The 17,094-nt window shown below is 38.3% G+C and overlaps 1 protein-coding gene across 4 annotated transcripts in view; it reads right to left on the bottom strand.

The window, feature by feature from the left end:
* The window catches only part of EPHA6 (EPH receptor A6), a 608,811-nt gene that overhangs the window by 150,568 nt on the left and 441,149 nt on the right, over window positions 1-17,094 (bottom strand). For 2 of the 4 annotated variants that reach the window (XM_089512280.1, XM_089512276.1), the window contains 2 exons: window positions 12,706-12,891; window positions 12,580-12,612 (listed from right to left, as the gene is read on the bottom strand). In XM_089512280.1, the coding sequence (XP_089368406.1) occupies window positions 12,580-12,612; window positions 12,706-12,891 (219 nt within the window). The remainder of the gene's footprint in view (window positions 1-12,579; window positions 12,613-12,705; window positions 12,892-17,094) is intronic. The other 2 variants (XM_089512279.1, XM_089512277.1) reach the window with 1 other exon arrangement.

The raw sequence follows: 17,094 nt of genomic DNA on the forward strand, positions 1-17,094 counted from the left end.
AAACCATGCTCACTCACACCATAGGGCTGCCAGAATATCAGAACAGCAGCTGAACAAAATGATTGCATGAAAAGCAATAGCAGTACAGCAGTGATACTGGAGCCATTAATGGAGTTTTCCCATCAAGGAAAAGATGTCATCCAATAATAAAGGAAATGGGAGAGTCATGACATCATGTTATAAAATCAAGCACTGAACTAAGCCAGTACAATCATGCAACAAACTTATGTGACATTGAAGATTTTCACATTTGCCTGCTAAAACATCCTCCAAATGGAGCTAAAAGGGAAAAGAAGCCCCTGTCTCTGAATGCCAGGAGCGCTTCCTGAACCACCATGGAAACATGGCTCCCTCTAGCATTCTTGAATCATTGCAAGGTAAGCAGATTTCCTTTTAACACAAACCTAGCATTCATAGGAATTCCTCTTTCCAGGAGCATTCCAGGGGAGCATTCCAGGCTCTTTCCCCACCTTTTAGGGTTGTTTGGAGGACATTTTAGCAGTGCTGGAGCCAGGTGTGAAAATCTTCAATGCCCTAAACCAATGGCCAGTGGTTGTAGAGAGATTACTTCTTGACTTATAAAGTGAGTCTAATTGTTCCATGCAAACAGCTGGGGCAATGTCAACAGACCTGCAGGTATGCCAAGCATTTCCCCAAACGTTCCAGTCCTGCTACCCAATTTTCAACTTTCTTGAAAAGCTTCTGGAGAAGCCTGGGTTGGATACACACTGCCTACTGCCCGGGCTCCTGGCTGTGTGATAAGATCCATTCCATATGGTTACAACCTGTGTTTATCCCTGTGTGGATTTCCTGTGCGATAATCTCCTTAATCTTTCAGCTACTCCTCCTGTAGACGCTCTGAGTTGAATGGGAGCTTTTCCAGTGCTAGACTCCATCCTTGCAGAGGTTAGGCACTGGGGCAGCTCACACACAGCTCTGAGAAGTTGTAATAGGAAATTTAAGAACTAGATTCACTGCCCTTATGACAGCAGATCTATCGGCCAGCTCTGCTGTTAATAACCATTGGGACAAAAAGAAACAAATAGTAGGTTTTCATAGAAAGGTTAGTGCACTGATCCAGTGAGAATCAAAATAAGCCCAATGTATATAATTTTGTGGTACTGATGGGAAGAATATTAATTGTTGGTTTCCTAACAGTCAAGAAATCCAGTTAGGAAGAAAAATAGAGCAGCAAGACTCCTGCACAGTTTTCTCTAATTTTTCAAATATCCCGAAGTGTTCCAGAGGATTTTTCTACACAGAAATTTCCACATTTTCTATGCAGTCATTTTTGCACAACAAATGTGCTCTCCCTCCCCTAACGTGTTTTTTCTGTGTGGAACAATCCTTGAGAACACTTTGGAAGGCTTAAATTGGGGAGGAGGGAAAGAACTGAACAGTGATGAGAAAAGTACAGTAATTATTCATCTACACATCCCTATTATGAGGATTTACAAAATCATGCCAAAATATATAAAATATATAAAAGCATAGACTTTTGATAAACATATCAAATATTGACTACATAAACCACATGGAACTGGGCTGAAGACAGAATTTGGCACTAGGAATTCAAGTTGTCCAGCCCAGTTTTACAAGCTAGTTAAAAATATTAAGGGCTAAATACAATTAGCCTCAAATCACTAGAACTTATATAAATAGTCCTCTGATTTCCATTCTGCTGCTAAGATTATCGTTTTAGCTCATCGCTTTGATCATGTCACCCCACTTTTGGCATCTCTTCACTAGCTACCCATTCCTTTTAGGATTCAGTACAAGCTTCTTCTCTTAACGTTTAAAGCTTTACACAACCTAGCTGCCCCTTAACTGTCAGTCCTTATTTCATCTCACCATATCACATGTTTGAGATTTGTGGTCCAGGAGCCCAGGGCTTCTTACACCGTCAAGGTTTTCTTCTTCCTTGGCTCGGCTTCGTCCTTTTTCACTTGCTGCACCATACTCCTGGAACTGCCTCCCTGAACATCTGTGGACTCTCTCTTCTCTTGCTAGTTTTAAATCCAAATTAAAGTCTTTCTTGTTACCTAAAGCATTTGGAACTGTATTTTAATATTGTTTTATAATTTTATATTTGATTATATGTATTAGCTCTTTTTACAGTTTGTATTTTAACTGCATAACTTGCTTAATTTTGTATAGTTTATATTTTATGGTTTTTAGATTGTATGGTATTGGCAGGTTATGTGCTGTTTTGATGATGCCTATAAAGTGCTATGCAAATTTATGGCGCTATATAAATAATAATAATAATAATAATAATAATAATAATTGTTGACCTACTAATTTCCCATTGGTTCAATACTCTAGTTTGGAATTAAGAACTGCATTTAGGCCTATTATCCCTGGAGTTCACATTTAATCACAAACTTCCTATCAACATACAAAACACATAGAAAAAAGGCTTAATGGCTATGGTGTGACTGAAACTTTACTCAGTGAAACATATTATTAGCATGCTGTTGCATATTAAGCAAAACAGATTATCATGGCATCTTGATTTTATTTCTAATGATAAACAGACTAACATTTTTCTTAAGAATAACCTGTGGTGTCATAATGGTATACTGTAGATGCTTGTGTCAAACTTTAAAACTATTCATGTATTCCAAGAGCTAAAAATTACCACAACTCAGGATTCAACAGAAGGAAAGTACTTTCTCATTTCACAAAATGTTGTTTCCATATTGCTTACTGACAGAGACAGAGCATTATTTTAAAAATTCCTCTGGGCTTTCCTTCTAAAGTCCAGGTCTGGGTCAACAGATTAGAATCTACATTAATGGTGAAATTTCTACTGTTATATAACAAATATCACTATTTTGAAAATAAACACACATAGCAAAGTCTGAGTAAATATTTTAATGCTGAAAATGGAAATCATTAAATGAGCTCATTGTTTTGCACATGCATTTCAATTGTAGATTTCTTTCTATCAAAAAGAAAGCCAGCTACAGAGACCGCACAGAATGGGGATTTTCCATGGCTCACATATTTCAATATCTCATGCAATCTGGAAGCTAAATCAATGCCTGCTCCCCAGGAGTTCATGCACTGCTTTGTCAATATTTGATCAAGATGCACATTTTTCCAGATCCATTTTGGAAAGATTGCTGTTTCAGACTGTTTTGAGCCCACCCTAACAAGCTCAGTGTAAAAGTCAAAACTGATACATAGAGGCAAACTTTCAAAGGTAAGATGAAAACAACCACTAAAGCAGACTGACCACAAGCCAACAAGCAAGCAAGCAAACAAGCAAGAAAACAAACAAACCCCATGTTTTCTACCTCTACCACTCTCAGCATATCATTCAATGGATTTTAAATAAAACAAATGAGTCTTTTTAACCCAAAACCACAAAATCAATACTGTTTCTAAAACAAGACCAGAGTGAACAAATACTTGCTTTTGTTCTTTTATTGAACAGCTTTTGTGTGAACTGCAGGACACATACTTTGTGTAAATGGCATAACCAAGGTGGTCACAACATGTAAAAAAATAGATCCAAGAGCATTCATTTTCTGATCTCAACTAAAAAATGGGAAACATTTCAGAATCTGCAGTCTCAGCATTATAGAACAATAAACTAGATGTAAGAAATGCTGGATGAATCTGCACACAGATATATACTTCCTGGAGTTGTGAATGCTTCAGCAATCTTTTTTCTTTTCCTTGTTTGGTGTTAAATCAATGTAGCTATTCACATTACTTCTCAGAAAAGTTCCCTTTGTTTGCATAACAAATGGCTTCTGTTTTTTCACACACACTTGCAATTGTTTTGGTTCTTTCAAAGTGGGAGTGATTAGGGGAGTGTATAATCCTGTGTGATGAGCCTGTAAATGTGCCACTATTGATGTTGCCAGCCCCTCTTATCCAAATCACCATTATGTCCAAGCTGTATGATGCCTTACTAGTGTCATGTATTCCATTTTATTTAGATTGTTTTTTTAAAAAAAGCCTTTCTGTGAAACCTCAGTTGTGGTTCGACTTCTTACGATATGCTTTCCTGCATTTGAAAGATGTGGGAAAACAGAGTTAAATTCATCTTATGTACCTCTCAATCTCCCAAAGGAAAAAGGAAGAAATATGTGCATACATGCCCCTGCCCCACTAGCTTGTAATTCACACAGCCTTCTCTGTTGTCCTTGGAGAGTTTGCTTCCTGAGAAATGCACCACTTCTCCTGCTTTAGAGAAAAGCTGTGGGATACACACAAAAACACATGTTTGTGGTTCACACAGGTTTCCCTTGCGCCCCCCCCCCAAAGCTAGGGGAAGCGGCCCCACCTAGTCAAACAATCACGTTCAGCTTTTTAAATCAAATAATGCAAAGATCTATCACTCTAGAGCTGGCAATGAGGAAAAGGGCTAAAAAAAGCAGAGAGAGAAAAGGTGGGGGAGCAAACAAGTGAGCTAGGTGATTACAGTGAGAAGAACTAGAAGGTGCTGCTTCTGTGTTGCCATATTATGGTTTACATGGTGTGACGGTCTTTATAGAGATACACATACATACATTCCTTATACCATGCATAAAGGAAGTCAGGCAGAAAATGTGGCTGAAATGTGGCCAGGGGAAGGGTGATAGGCATACACATATGGGAAGAGAACAAAAAGAGCAAGGGACTGCAGGAAGGTGAAACACACATCCTAAACAAGTGACTGCAGCTGGGGAAAAAATTACCTTTCTTGTTGTGCAAAGGAATAAGTACTAGTAATGCCAGGAGACTGCAGAAATGGTCAGCAGGGACTTTGGATATGTGCATACGTTAGAGATTTTAAATAAGTGAATTCCAGGAAACCATTAGACACAGTTAGTATATACTCATGTACAAGTTTACCGCATACTGTATAAGTCGAGGGAAGGTTTCAGAGTCAAAATCATGCATTTTGATATGACCCCTAGATAAGCCGAGGGTAAAATTTAGGGGGCTATAACAAAGGATGGAAAAGGGAAAACACCACTTCCACACCTCCTTCTCCTTCACTGGCCCTCTCCTGACCACCTGACACCACTTCCCAGGTCCTTGAGGAAAGGTTTTAACATCAGGTTGGGGAAGAAAGGAAGTGAAATGTGGTGTTTCTTTGATGGGAAGAGAAGGCTTTCAAATCAGAGTGGGAAGGGAAAGAAGTGGAGCTAAAAGGGCTGTTTCTTTGATGGGAAGGGAAGGCTTTCAAATCATACTGGAAACCCCTTCACACACACTCCAGTCTTGGGGCACAAAGAGTGGGGTATCAGGCAGTGCTTGTTTCAGGACCTTTCTAAGCAGTAATAGTGTACTGGCCCAGATATAAATCGATCCAGGATTTTGGGGTCTATTTTGGGGCATAAATTTCTCGACTTATAGTCAAGTATATACAGTATCTTTCCTACCGTTTGGATGTTATAATTCTCTAATGAGATAATGACTGAAATACTCCCTTTCTCTCTCTCTCTGCTCTGTGTAGACAAGTAGAAACACCAAAATGTCATCAAAATGTCTGAGCAGAATCCACTCACAGAACACTCCTGCTAATGGAAGTTGGGGAAACAATTTTGACTGACCCCTCTTCCCTTCTCCCTGCAGGAAAGTGGAATTAGACTCCAAAAGCAGGATCATTCTGTGAGTGAAACCCTCAAGTGGATCTGAGTAAAAGGGGTTTCGGGGAAAACTCAGTGGATTTTCCCCCTTAAAGAATAAGAAATACTGAAAAGAGAGGAATACTGTCTCTCACACAACCCTCATTCTGAAGATACTGGATCGGATGTTGAGTTAACTCAAAACAGATAGAAGAGCCAAGATTGTTGCCATTTATTTTTCCTAATGCATCTTCCATTATTAAGAGAGATTGCTTCCATGTCTCTAAAACTTATTAAAACTTAATAGGACCACCTCTGGTTTGGTTCTGCCAATGAAGAGCATTTCTTATCTTTCCACAAATGTTCACTGAAAGGAACCTACTGCAATGGAGACTGCTATTGGCAGAAGGGGCACAAGGTTGAGTTTTACTAACCTCAGCCCCCCAGCACTAACTGCATTCCTATTCTAGAACCCATGCACTTTCTGCACCACATTCTTGGTAGCAGAGGAACTGCAGGAGATAGGAAATTGTTTCCCTCCTGTTCTTCTAGTGGGAATAGCCAGTGAACCCCTCCCAGAGGAACTTAAAATCTAGACTGTAACTGGATTTTACATTAGTTTGAGTTTCTGAGATTGTAAAAAATAATTAGAATTTTTCTTATACAAAGGGGAAGCACTTTGTTTTTTCATTCTTCAATTATTACTGATTGGACCAAACTCTAAAATTTATTACAGTGAAGTAATTTAGTGGCTTGGTGGTTTTTTTTAAGGTCAATAGATAAAAACACTGTTATATATGACTTTTCCTGGTAACTGAAGTAAGATCTTCAAGCAATGCTACAGCTTAATAACTAATGGCTAGTAGAGGCAAAAGTGTATGCCTAAGCATTGTAGATCAAGTCTGTTTCTTACTGCTAGACAGTGATTCATTAACCACTTACAGTGGTGTATGTTCCAGTGAGTTCAAAGTGTCAAGAGTCTATCTGATAATTATCCTATAGCTAGGGATACTATGGCCTAAATCCTAGTGCTAGTTCCAAACAGATTAGATTCATTACCTCAGTTGGAACATAGTAAGCCAACGCTTATGCAGTTTCTACTGATTTAGTGGATTTATTCTAGTTGAAACTAATAAAGGGAATTAGGCTGTGTTGCAACTGGAAAACTGTTCATACTACAGTACTCCCACAGATCCAAATTCCACTACTTTAGTTTAAATAGTTTTTTTTTTTAAATGCAACTCTTATGTTTTAAAGGCCTTTGGCCAAATATTTTCCTGTTGGTGAATTATCTAAATTAACTGATAATTGATTTAATGATTGATTCATTAACTGGCACTTGATTAACCATCTAAATTCATCTATTCAAGTAATTTGTTCAATTGAAATTATTTGGCCTACAACCCCATAATCCTTTTTAAAAGATAATTTACAGCAAACAAATACTACCAATAAGGAGAGGTTGTATAATATACTATTCCTCATTCACCCATCACTTGAACCCTGGACTGCTACACCCAACATGGGACTCACATATAGACTCAGCCTATTAAGCACCCAAGCCAGTATTAGTCAGTTAATTGTTTATAGCTGCAAAGAATTTAAATTGCAACAAACTGAAATCCCTCTGTGCTTGCAAATAAGAAGTACATTTTAAAAGAACAATAAAAAAATGTAATTAATTATCCAGTATTGAATAGCTGGAAAATTTATTGGTAAATTGAGCTCTATTTTTTGACTCTCAGCATCTCTTATCTACGGTAAAGTCAATCTAATGCTAAATATACAAATATGCAGTACTTTCAATTATTGTTTTAATCCTGAAATATGATTAAGTAAGAACTAAATTCAGTTCTGAGAAACTTTTGCGGCAGGAAAATATTAAAAAACTGAGTGACAAATTTGAAGTCAAAACATTTTCTTATGAACCACCGTATATATTTTTGTGTAAGCTGACCTCATGTATACGTTGATGATAGGTTTTGGGGCCAAAAATATGGCTTTGGTATGTGGATAAGTCAAAGGGCCAACCTAGCAGTTCAAAAGCATGTAAAAGTGCAAGTAGCTAAACAGGACTACTTTAGTAGGAAGTTAAAAGTGTTTTCTGCAGTCATGCTGGCTACATGATCACAGAGTTGGTTGTTTGGCCAAGCAACAGAGATGAACACTGCCCCCTACAGTCAGACACAACTTGGCAATCTTGTCAAAGGTAATTTTTTTACCTTTTTAAAACTTAGGGGCATGTAGTAATGGATGTAAAGGATGAAGCAAAGGACGACAATGCCAAAGAACTTACAAAATTCCAGCAGGCATAACTGCCTAAAGGCTGGATGGAAGTGCAGGGAACCATGGTACATGATGGCTGTGCAGTGTATGGGGGAGCTGACCAGGTGCAGATGGGACTAAGAAAATATGCCCCTCTATTCTCTTGGCACTTCTTTGAGGGGAAGCACCAAAGATATGCTGCCATCACATAGGGATTCATTAGGTTCAGAAGGACACCACAATATAAGAAGTGTATATAATTGTCCAATCTCAACTAGTTTAGTCTCATTGAATCAATTGTTAAATGGTGAGTCAACACTTCATACTGTACACTCAAATCTTCCTTCGGGATGTATACCATTTTAATACCCTGCAGTATGCTCAAATTCTCACTGGGGTTAAAAAATCTTTATTTTATTTTTGCTACTTTATCTTTATTTTATTTTTCCTACTGCATGATACTAGTCAAAGAAAGCATTAGTCTTCACTCAGTTTCTAGAGGCCAGATTCTCATGTTAACAAAATTCAACAATTATCCAACAGCATTGGATTTCCAGAAGAAGTACCCTATAGGAATTTGCAGCTCTAGCCACACTAGTACCCAAAAGTGTCAGTCATTATGCATTCAATATTTATATGATGAAAGGAGGCATTAACATTTCCATGGTAAGATTTAGTACCATGGTGCAGAAAGACTGAGTTGCTTGCAGGTTGTGAGCATCTGTTTCTAGAGAACTCTATTAGTCACAACAGAACACCATTCTGAGTAATATGTTCTCTGATGGCTCACTAGCTAGATTATTAGCATGCTAGCATTACAACAATATTTTTTAAATTATTAAAAGCATTCCTTCCTTTCAGCAATGCTGCTGGGATGAAGTTTCAAAACTTTGTATTTAGCAGATTAAATTTTAATAAGAACAGAATTTGGTTTAATTTGGAATTGTTTCTGGCGGTGCAAGCTGTTTTCTAGAACAAAGAAACAGCTCGTTTTTCCCAGCTCTCCCTCTCCCCCCCTTCCAATTTTTCAGATCTGAAATATGTACCCTGGTGTGCTTTCAATGCCTTTTTCTGAGGTTTCTTCACAGGGCAGGATCCTTGAATTCAGCAACACCAGAATCCCAGGCACTACTGAACCAGTAATCCTCACAGGGTGTTTATATTCTTAGGAATCATATCATAGTATGGAAATGTCAGGTCCCATCCCTAAGCTCTTTATATCAAGGATTCTCCTGAACACAAAGAACTCTGAGAATTTAGTTGCAGGCACCCAAGATTACTATGAAGAAAGTCAAAAGAAGAAAAAAAAAGCCAAAGGATGGAGCGGGATAGATAAGATATAATAGCTCAGATATTTATTTTATCTGGACAAGAACTTTTGGAAAAAATAGTACTCAGTACAGGTTGAATCTCCCTTATCAAGAATTCTAAAATCTATCAAACAATCCAAAATGTTCCAAACCCCAAAATGTTTTTAATGGGTGGCTGAGACAGTGACACATTTGCTTTCTGATGTTTCAGTGTACACAAACTTTGTTTCATGCACAAAACTTCTTAAAATATTGTATGAAATTACCAACAGGCTATGTGTATAAGAGGCATATGAAACATAAATGAATTTTGTGTTGAGACTTGGGTCCCATCTCCAAGAGATTTCTTTATGTACACAGAAGCAAATACAGTTATTCCAAAATCTAAAAAAAAAATTCCAAAATCCAAAATACCTTTGGTCCCAAACATTTCAGATAAGGGAGACTCAACTTGTATTACTGTCAAGCATTATAAGCAGTACAAGATTGTATTCTGACACAAGTACAGTTGACCCTCCTTATACATGGATTTCTTACACAGATTCAACCATCCATGGTTTGAAAATGTTAAAAAAAAGTATAAATTTCAAATATCAAGCCTTGATTTTCCATTTTTTTATAAGGGACACCATTTTGCTATATCATTATATTTAATGAGACTTGAGCATCCACAGATTTTGTTATCCACGGAGGATCTTGGAACCAAACCCAAGCATAAGGGTCCACTGTAGTTTCAAACATGGTACCATCACACTTCGGTCCATGTTATTACATAGTATCTTGACTTAGGTTATGTTTTTGTATGCATCTGTTTTTGCTACTTTGTGTTGTGTTACAGCAGTACTACTTTATATTTTATAATCCAGAATCCAGACTGCAGTTATAAAAGAAAGGCTTAATCATATTTCAGTGATATGAAGACATACTTTTCTCATACTGTCAACACTTCAGCTTGCAGAAACCTTAAAATACTTTAAAATGAACATAAGGAAGCAATGAACGTAAGGAAGAATTGCAAATCATCTGACTTGATGAGATGGTGAGAGTAAGAATTTTTATAGTTTTTTGTGGGTTTTTTGGGCTATATGGCCATGTTCTAGAAGAGTTTATTCCTGATGTTTCACTAGCATCTGTGGTTGGCATCTTCAGAGCATCTTCAGAGAAGAGTAAGAATTTTGTTTGGGAAATATTATCTGTACCACATAAGTCTTAAAATTAAATGGATAGCTGGTCTTAGCAGATTTTTTACATGCATATATGGTTTATCACATGGCTTTAAAAACTGTCTGCTTCCCTCTACATTGGTATTAGGAGAGCCACTCAAGAAACAGTGGTTTAAAAGGATGTGGGATTGTAAAAGTATTTAGGAATATTTACAGGGAATTATCTGAGTACGCATTTTCACCTTGCTGAGAGACACCAATAAAGTATGTATATTTTAATACAATTTTCTGAATTATTTGGCATAATAATATTTTTAATAATAATATGTATTTGTATTCCACTTTTTCACAAGGAATCAAAGCAGATTCCAACTGTATAATTAAAACATCAAACAATTAAAAATTACAATTTAAAATCCCCCAAACCCCACCCCCCATCATAAAAACAGTGATGAACCCATAAAAAGAGATTAAACATCAAAATTTAAAACTGTCCAATAGGGGAAAAAAAAAACTAAAATTTTGGGAAGATTAGTGCAAGAAATGAGAGGAGGATGGGGGGGATGGTATCAATCAATTTTGATATTGGAACAATAGAAATATCATTGGAGAGGAGAGGCAAGTCTAAAGGATCTAACCTAGTCTGGAAAGGCCTGCCAGAAGAGATCCATCTTAATAGCCTTTTTAAAGGCTTCCAAGGTGGTAATATGGCATGTTAGTTTGTTTGATCCATAATGCACAATGAATTAGTTGACTCCTTGATATATATAATAAAAGCCTATTTGACACACCACTGCCTGTTTAAAGAGCTAGCCAGTTTCCTACAGAGCCATTAGGATAGAGGACAGTTCTGGGTTACTCACAGCCCTTAGCCTCATTTCAAAAACACTGTACAAGCTATCAGTTCAGTACTCTGGTGAAAATGATCAGTGCCTCTTGTCAGTTCTCTGGGTGGGGAGCAAGACATGAAAAGAGAGGGAAAAATGCAGTGATTATAACAATAAAGGAAGTGATAAGAAAGAAAAAATATAAGGGAGTGGCAGAGGACAGCAGAAAGAGAGAGAGAGAGAGAGAGAGAGAGAGAGAGAGAGAGAGAGAGAGAATGCATAATGAGAGAAATAAAGAATTGGCTCTCTACCTTTGGCTCTGGTCCAGCATGCTACTATTTTCAGCCTCTCCCATAGATAGCATGTTGCCACTGACACTTTACTCTGAGGAACTGTGGTTCACAACAGATGAAAGGTTCCACACCATTGCTATATGGAAAACCTTTCTAGTGTCTTACTTTCCTTTGAGTAAGAACCTTTATTTTTGTTGTTGTTCTGTAAACTCATAACTCCTTAGAAATCCTTTCATTTATTTGTCTTTTGTTCCCAATATGAAAACCATTGATAATTGTTGAATAATGACTGTCTCTCTCTCTCTCTCTCATTCTCTCTCTCTCTCTATATATATGTGTGTGTGCACGTATGTATGTGTATATCTCCATCCATCCATCCATCCATCCATCCATCCATCCATCCATCCATCCAAGGGCAGTGAGGGCGAACTTTTTAGAGACTGAGTGCCCAAACTCAAAGGCATTTCTGTACCAGGTGTTACCCGGTACTGAGGGAAGGACTTCTGGGGTAGGAATGGGATTTCCAGAGGGTGGGACCTCCACCTTCTGGGGATGGGGCTTCCAGAGCCAGGACTTCCCTGGAGATACCTGAAAGCCTAGGAGGGCAAGGAGAAGATGGGAGGGCAGAGGAAGGGTAGGAATAGGCATGCACCTGTTTCTCCTCTTCCCCCAGAAACAGTTAAAGGCACGGGAGGATGGAGGAAGAAGAGGAACAGGCACGTGCCTATTCCTACTCTTCCCCTGCCTTCCTGTCTCTCTGTGTGCCTTCAGAAATGGCCTCGCATGCCAGAGAGGCACATGTGCCATAGGTTCACCACCCTGGTGCTAGGATTTATTAATAAAAAACATTGGAAAACATTATACTGTGTGACTGTAAAATAGTTATGTTTACCTTCCTTAAATTAAGTTCTCACAGGAAAGACTATACAAATATGTATATATTAAGCAGTCAGGTTTTTAAACCAATGATATGGATTTTGGACAGGTGAAACCATAATCAAGACTGAACTGAACTGAATACCCCAATTGAAGGTGTTGAAGATGCATTCCAGTCAAGTAGATATTAGCACTTAGCTTGAGGTTCCAATACAACCATCCAAACTATACAAAACATCATTTTGTATGTACTGTCCATATAAAGCAGCACCCACCTGAAAATTTCACTGGCATGTGGGCTTCTCTCACTGGATTGGGATGAGCAGACAAAAACACAACAATAATTTTGCGACAAGAATATGAAAATATGAAAGCAAGGAAAAATGTTCTTAATAACTCACTTTTTGTAACAACTCCTTCAAGGCGGATAATATTTGGATGGTCAAACTGTCCCATGATGCTAGCTTCTCGAAGGAAATCCCGTCGTTGTCTATCCACATATCCACCTTTCAATGTTTTTATGGCTACAGGAATCTCCCTTTTTCCAGGTGTTTTCAAGCGACCACTGCATACTTCTCCAAATTCACCTGAAATTGAAAATAAGGTTGTTAGTTGTTACCAATTTATCTAGGTATGAGAATTTATATATTTTATTCCAGATATTTTTGTACTTGTTTCTATACAGAGAATTCTGTTTTTGACTAAAGGACTCCTCTCAATACCCATAGAATCTATGGTCCAAACATTCCAGTTTGAGACCACCTTAACTGTCCTGGCTCAGGGCTAGGGAATTCTGGGAACTGTATTTTTATGAGACATTTAGCCTTCTCTGTCAGAGAGCTCTGGTACTACAATAAACTACCGTTCCCAGAATTCCCTAACACTGAGCCAGGGCAGTTAAAGCAGTCTCAAACTGGATTATTTCTGCAGTGTGTTCTGCAGTGTGACCTAAGTCAAAGACAGAAAAGACACATTTCTCTAGTCTATAATCATGTCTTCACATTGCTTTGGGGTGTTATGATAAAAATAATGTGGAAGAGATATAATTTGAGTAGATTGAGTTTGATTTGTGATATTTGTGTAGCAAGTTGATGACTTCAGAAACGATAATTGGAAAGCTTCAAGAAAAGTGTGAAGTAGACTGGATCATATGGATATAGAAACACATGGAATGACACCTGCCAATCCTTAGAGGAGATGCTTGGTGTGGCAGGGAATTCTCTGCTGAGAGGAACAGAAGCAGTGGTATGTGGGCCTCACAGGATGTTCTGAGGATGTGCTTTCTCCCTGGGACAAAAATTTCTGATATAGCAGAGTGGCTGACAAGGCTCATTAAGACCACTGACCATTACTCCTTCCCTTTAGTCCATGTGAGACACTGCAAGGCATAGCTTTTTATGTTTTTGTTACATCGGTTGCAAAAGGAAGAATAAGGAAATGTTAGGTCCATGGACTGTAGAAGATGGAAAATGGTAATAGAGGACAGAGAAGTGGCAGAATTATTCAATACCTTCTTTGCCTTGGTCTTCTTTCAAAAGCAAAACAGAGATCAACCTGGGCAAAATGGAGCAGATAATGCAGTACGAGAAATGCAGCACAGAATAGTTAAAGAGATAGTACATAATAGGTAAATAGGTAGTGCAGGAATACTTGGCTACTCTAACAGAATTTAAGTTTCCGGGGCCAGATGAACTACATCCAAAAGTATTGAAAAAACTGTCTTGGCAACCATCTCTGAGAACCAAAGGAGAACAGGAGAAGTCCAGCAGATTGGAGGAGGGCAAATGTTGTTCCCATCTTCAAAAAGGGGAAAAAGAGGACCCAAACAATTACTGCCCTGTCAACCTGGCATTAATACCAGGAAAAATTCTAGAGAAGATCATGACACAAACATTCTGTAAGCACTTAGAAAGGAATGCTGCAATCACTAAAAGTCAACATGGATTTCCCAAGAATAAATCATGCAAGACTAATCGGATTTCTTTTTTAAAAAAAATAGAGTTACAGGTTCGGTAGATGAAGGGAATTGTTGTGGATGCAGCATGTGAGCGTAAGGTGAATTTGGAGTTGGTTGAGTGACCCAAACCAAATGGTGCTCACCAATGGCTTTGTCCTAGAGATAAGTGACAAGTGGAGTGTGACAGAGCCCTGGGCCCAGTTGTATTCAACATCTTTATCGATAACTCGGGTAATAGAACAGAGGCAAGGTTCTTAAATTTACAGATGACAGCAAATTGGGGGGGGGGGGGTAGCTAATACCCCAGAAGGCAGGATCATAATTAAAAATGATCTTGATAGATTAGAGAGCTGGACCAAAACTAAAAAACTGAATTTCAGCAAGGAGAAATGTAAGATATTACAATGAAGGAGTAAAAAAATAAAATGCACAAATACAGAATGGGTGACACCTGACCTGAGAACAGTACATGTGAAAGTGATTTAGGAGCCTCACCTAAGAGATTACACCACAACAATAGGAAGAACTTGATGGTAAGAACTGTTTTATAGTTGAACACACACTGCCTCAGAGTATGGTGGACTCTCCTTATTTGGTGGTTGTTAAACAGAGGCTGGATGGCCATTTGTCAGGAGTGTTTTGATTGTGTGTTCCTCCATGGCAGATAAAATAATAAATAATAAAACTTTTATTTGTATCCCGCTTTTCTGTAACTAGACAATCAAAGCGGCTCACAATATATTAAAATCCACATTTACAACATTGTGTCCCAAATTCCCTGCCTTAAAACAGAATTAAACATGCTACAATTAAAATATCTATTAAAACAGAATAAAAAAAGAAATAAAATATATACAGTATGACGAGGACAGAGCGGTGGGCTAATACATGATGTGGGGGGCAGTCATTCTGTGGCTGGGCACTTTTTATTCAGGAAAGGCTTGCCGGAAGAGATCCGTCTTGACAGCTTTTTTAAAGCTGTCTAAGCTGGCAATTTGATGGCAGGGGGTTGGACTAGATGGCCCTTGTGGTCTCTTCCAATTCTATGATTCTATGATATAATATATGACCACAAAAATTGAACTTAGTTTCCTCAGTTGCAAGGAGACATCAAATTTTATGGAATATAGATTTTGTTTGACATATAGCAGTCAGAGGAACATTCTACAGTGATAAAGGGATTTATCATGTTTCAAAGTAATAGAATTTCAAAGTGACATTATAGTCAGCAGTGGTAAATCAAATAGTTTTATAGAAATTGAATGACTGAATCCATAGTTTTCTAACATGGATATTTTAGTTTAGATAAGAGGTGCAGTGCACAATGCACAGTGGTTTCTAGGTGTTTCTGAATTACAACTGATTGCTTCCCTTTCCACTGGCTATATTGACCAGGACTGTTTAGAGTTGCAATCTGACAATATCTGTAGGACCAAAGGTTGCCCACCTCTGATCTTGACTGAAAAAGCCATGGATTCAGGCATTTGTACAGTGAAAAACAGAAAATAAACAGTATTGGACTCTTTTTGTGAACCTAAGGCTGAATAATTATTTAACCAAAAAAGAATTCAGGTCCTTAAGAACTGTGTTAGCCCTATCAGGGCACTGGTAATCTTCAAGTCCTTTCCAAATGAGGAGCTCTGGCGGGGTACAGACCGCCCCAAAAGGGCGGTCTGCCTGCGCCTTGTTTGCTCCACGAGGAAGCCACAGCGGACAAACTGCGTGGCTCCCTTGTGGAGCAAAAAGAACCTGCAAAAAGCGGGTTCTTTTTGCAGTGCCATAATGATGCTGCGGTGCACCAATGGCACACTCGTGATGTCATTATGGGGGCGTAACATGCAGATGCTAAGTGTCCATCGCGTAAAAATGGTGGCACCCGTGTGTATAGGGAGCCACCATTTCGATGCATGCATCATGTGCTGGGGTGAGGCACATATGGGCGGTATGCCCTCGGCCAACCCCTAGCACGTGACGAGGGTGCACTATAGGCTCATCTGGATCGGGCCTCAGTTGCCAAGTGGTTACTTCTTTCAGTCCAACCTCGATGTCATTAGAATCCCTCATAACTTTTGCTGTCCCTTACTTGCAAGAATCTAACTTTCCTTACAAATAGATGAGGGGGAAGAGAAATTGCAAGCAAAATTACTGGGAGACATGCATACCAGTCTAATAATAATAATAATAATAATAATAATAATAATAATAATTATTATTATTTTTATTTGTATTCCGCTTTTTCACAAAGGCATCAAAGTGGATTCCAACAGTATAAATAAAACATCAAACAATTAAAAATTACAATTTAAAAACCCCCAAACCCCAACCCTCCCCCAATTATAAAAACAGTGATCAACCCATAAAAAGAGATTAAACATCAAAAAAATTAAAACTGTCCAATAGGAATACATTGAAATTTTGGGCAGATTAGTGCAAGAAATGAGTCTTCCTCTAGAGGAGGGGGGGATGGGGTGATGGTATCAGTCAATTTTGATATCAGTATCAACAGAGGTATTAATAGAGGGGGGAGACAAGTCTAATGGATCTAATGGATCTAACCTAGTCTGGAAAGGCCTGCTGGAAGAGATCCGTCTTAATAGTCTTTTTAAATGCTTCCAAAGTGGTAATATGGCGGATCTTGTCCGACAGGTCATTCCAGAACCTGGGAGCGGCTGATGAGAAGATCCTCTGGATCACCGCTGAAAGTCTGGTCTTCTTAGGTTGTAGCAGATTCTTATGGAGAATCTATGCAAGGAATTATAATAAAAAAGCTCAAGGAGAGGTTCATGTGTTATAATAGACACTGTGAAACTATCAAAAATTTAGTAGTCCAGGA

Source organism: Sceloporus occidentalis, unplaced genomic scaffold (assembly GCF_023333645.1).
Source record: "Sceloporus occidentalis isolate IW3139 unplaced genomic scaffold, rSceOcc1.0.p SCAF_2, whole genome shotgun sequence".
In the NCBI taxonomy this organism is placed as follows: Eukaryota; Metazoa; Chordata; class Lepidosauria; order Squamata; family Phrynosomatidae; genus Sceloporus; species Sceloporus occidentalis.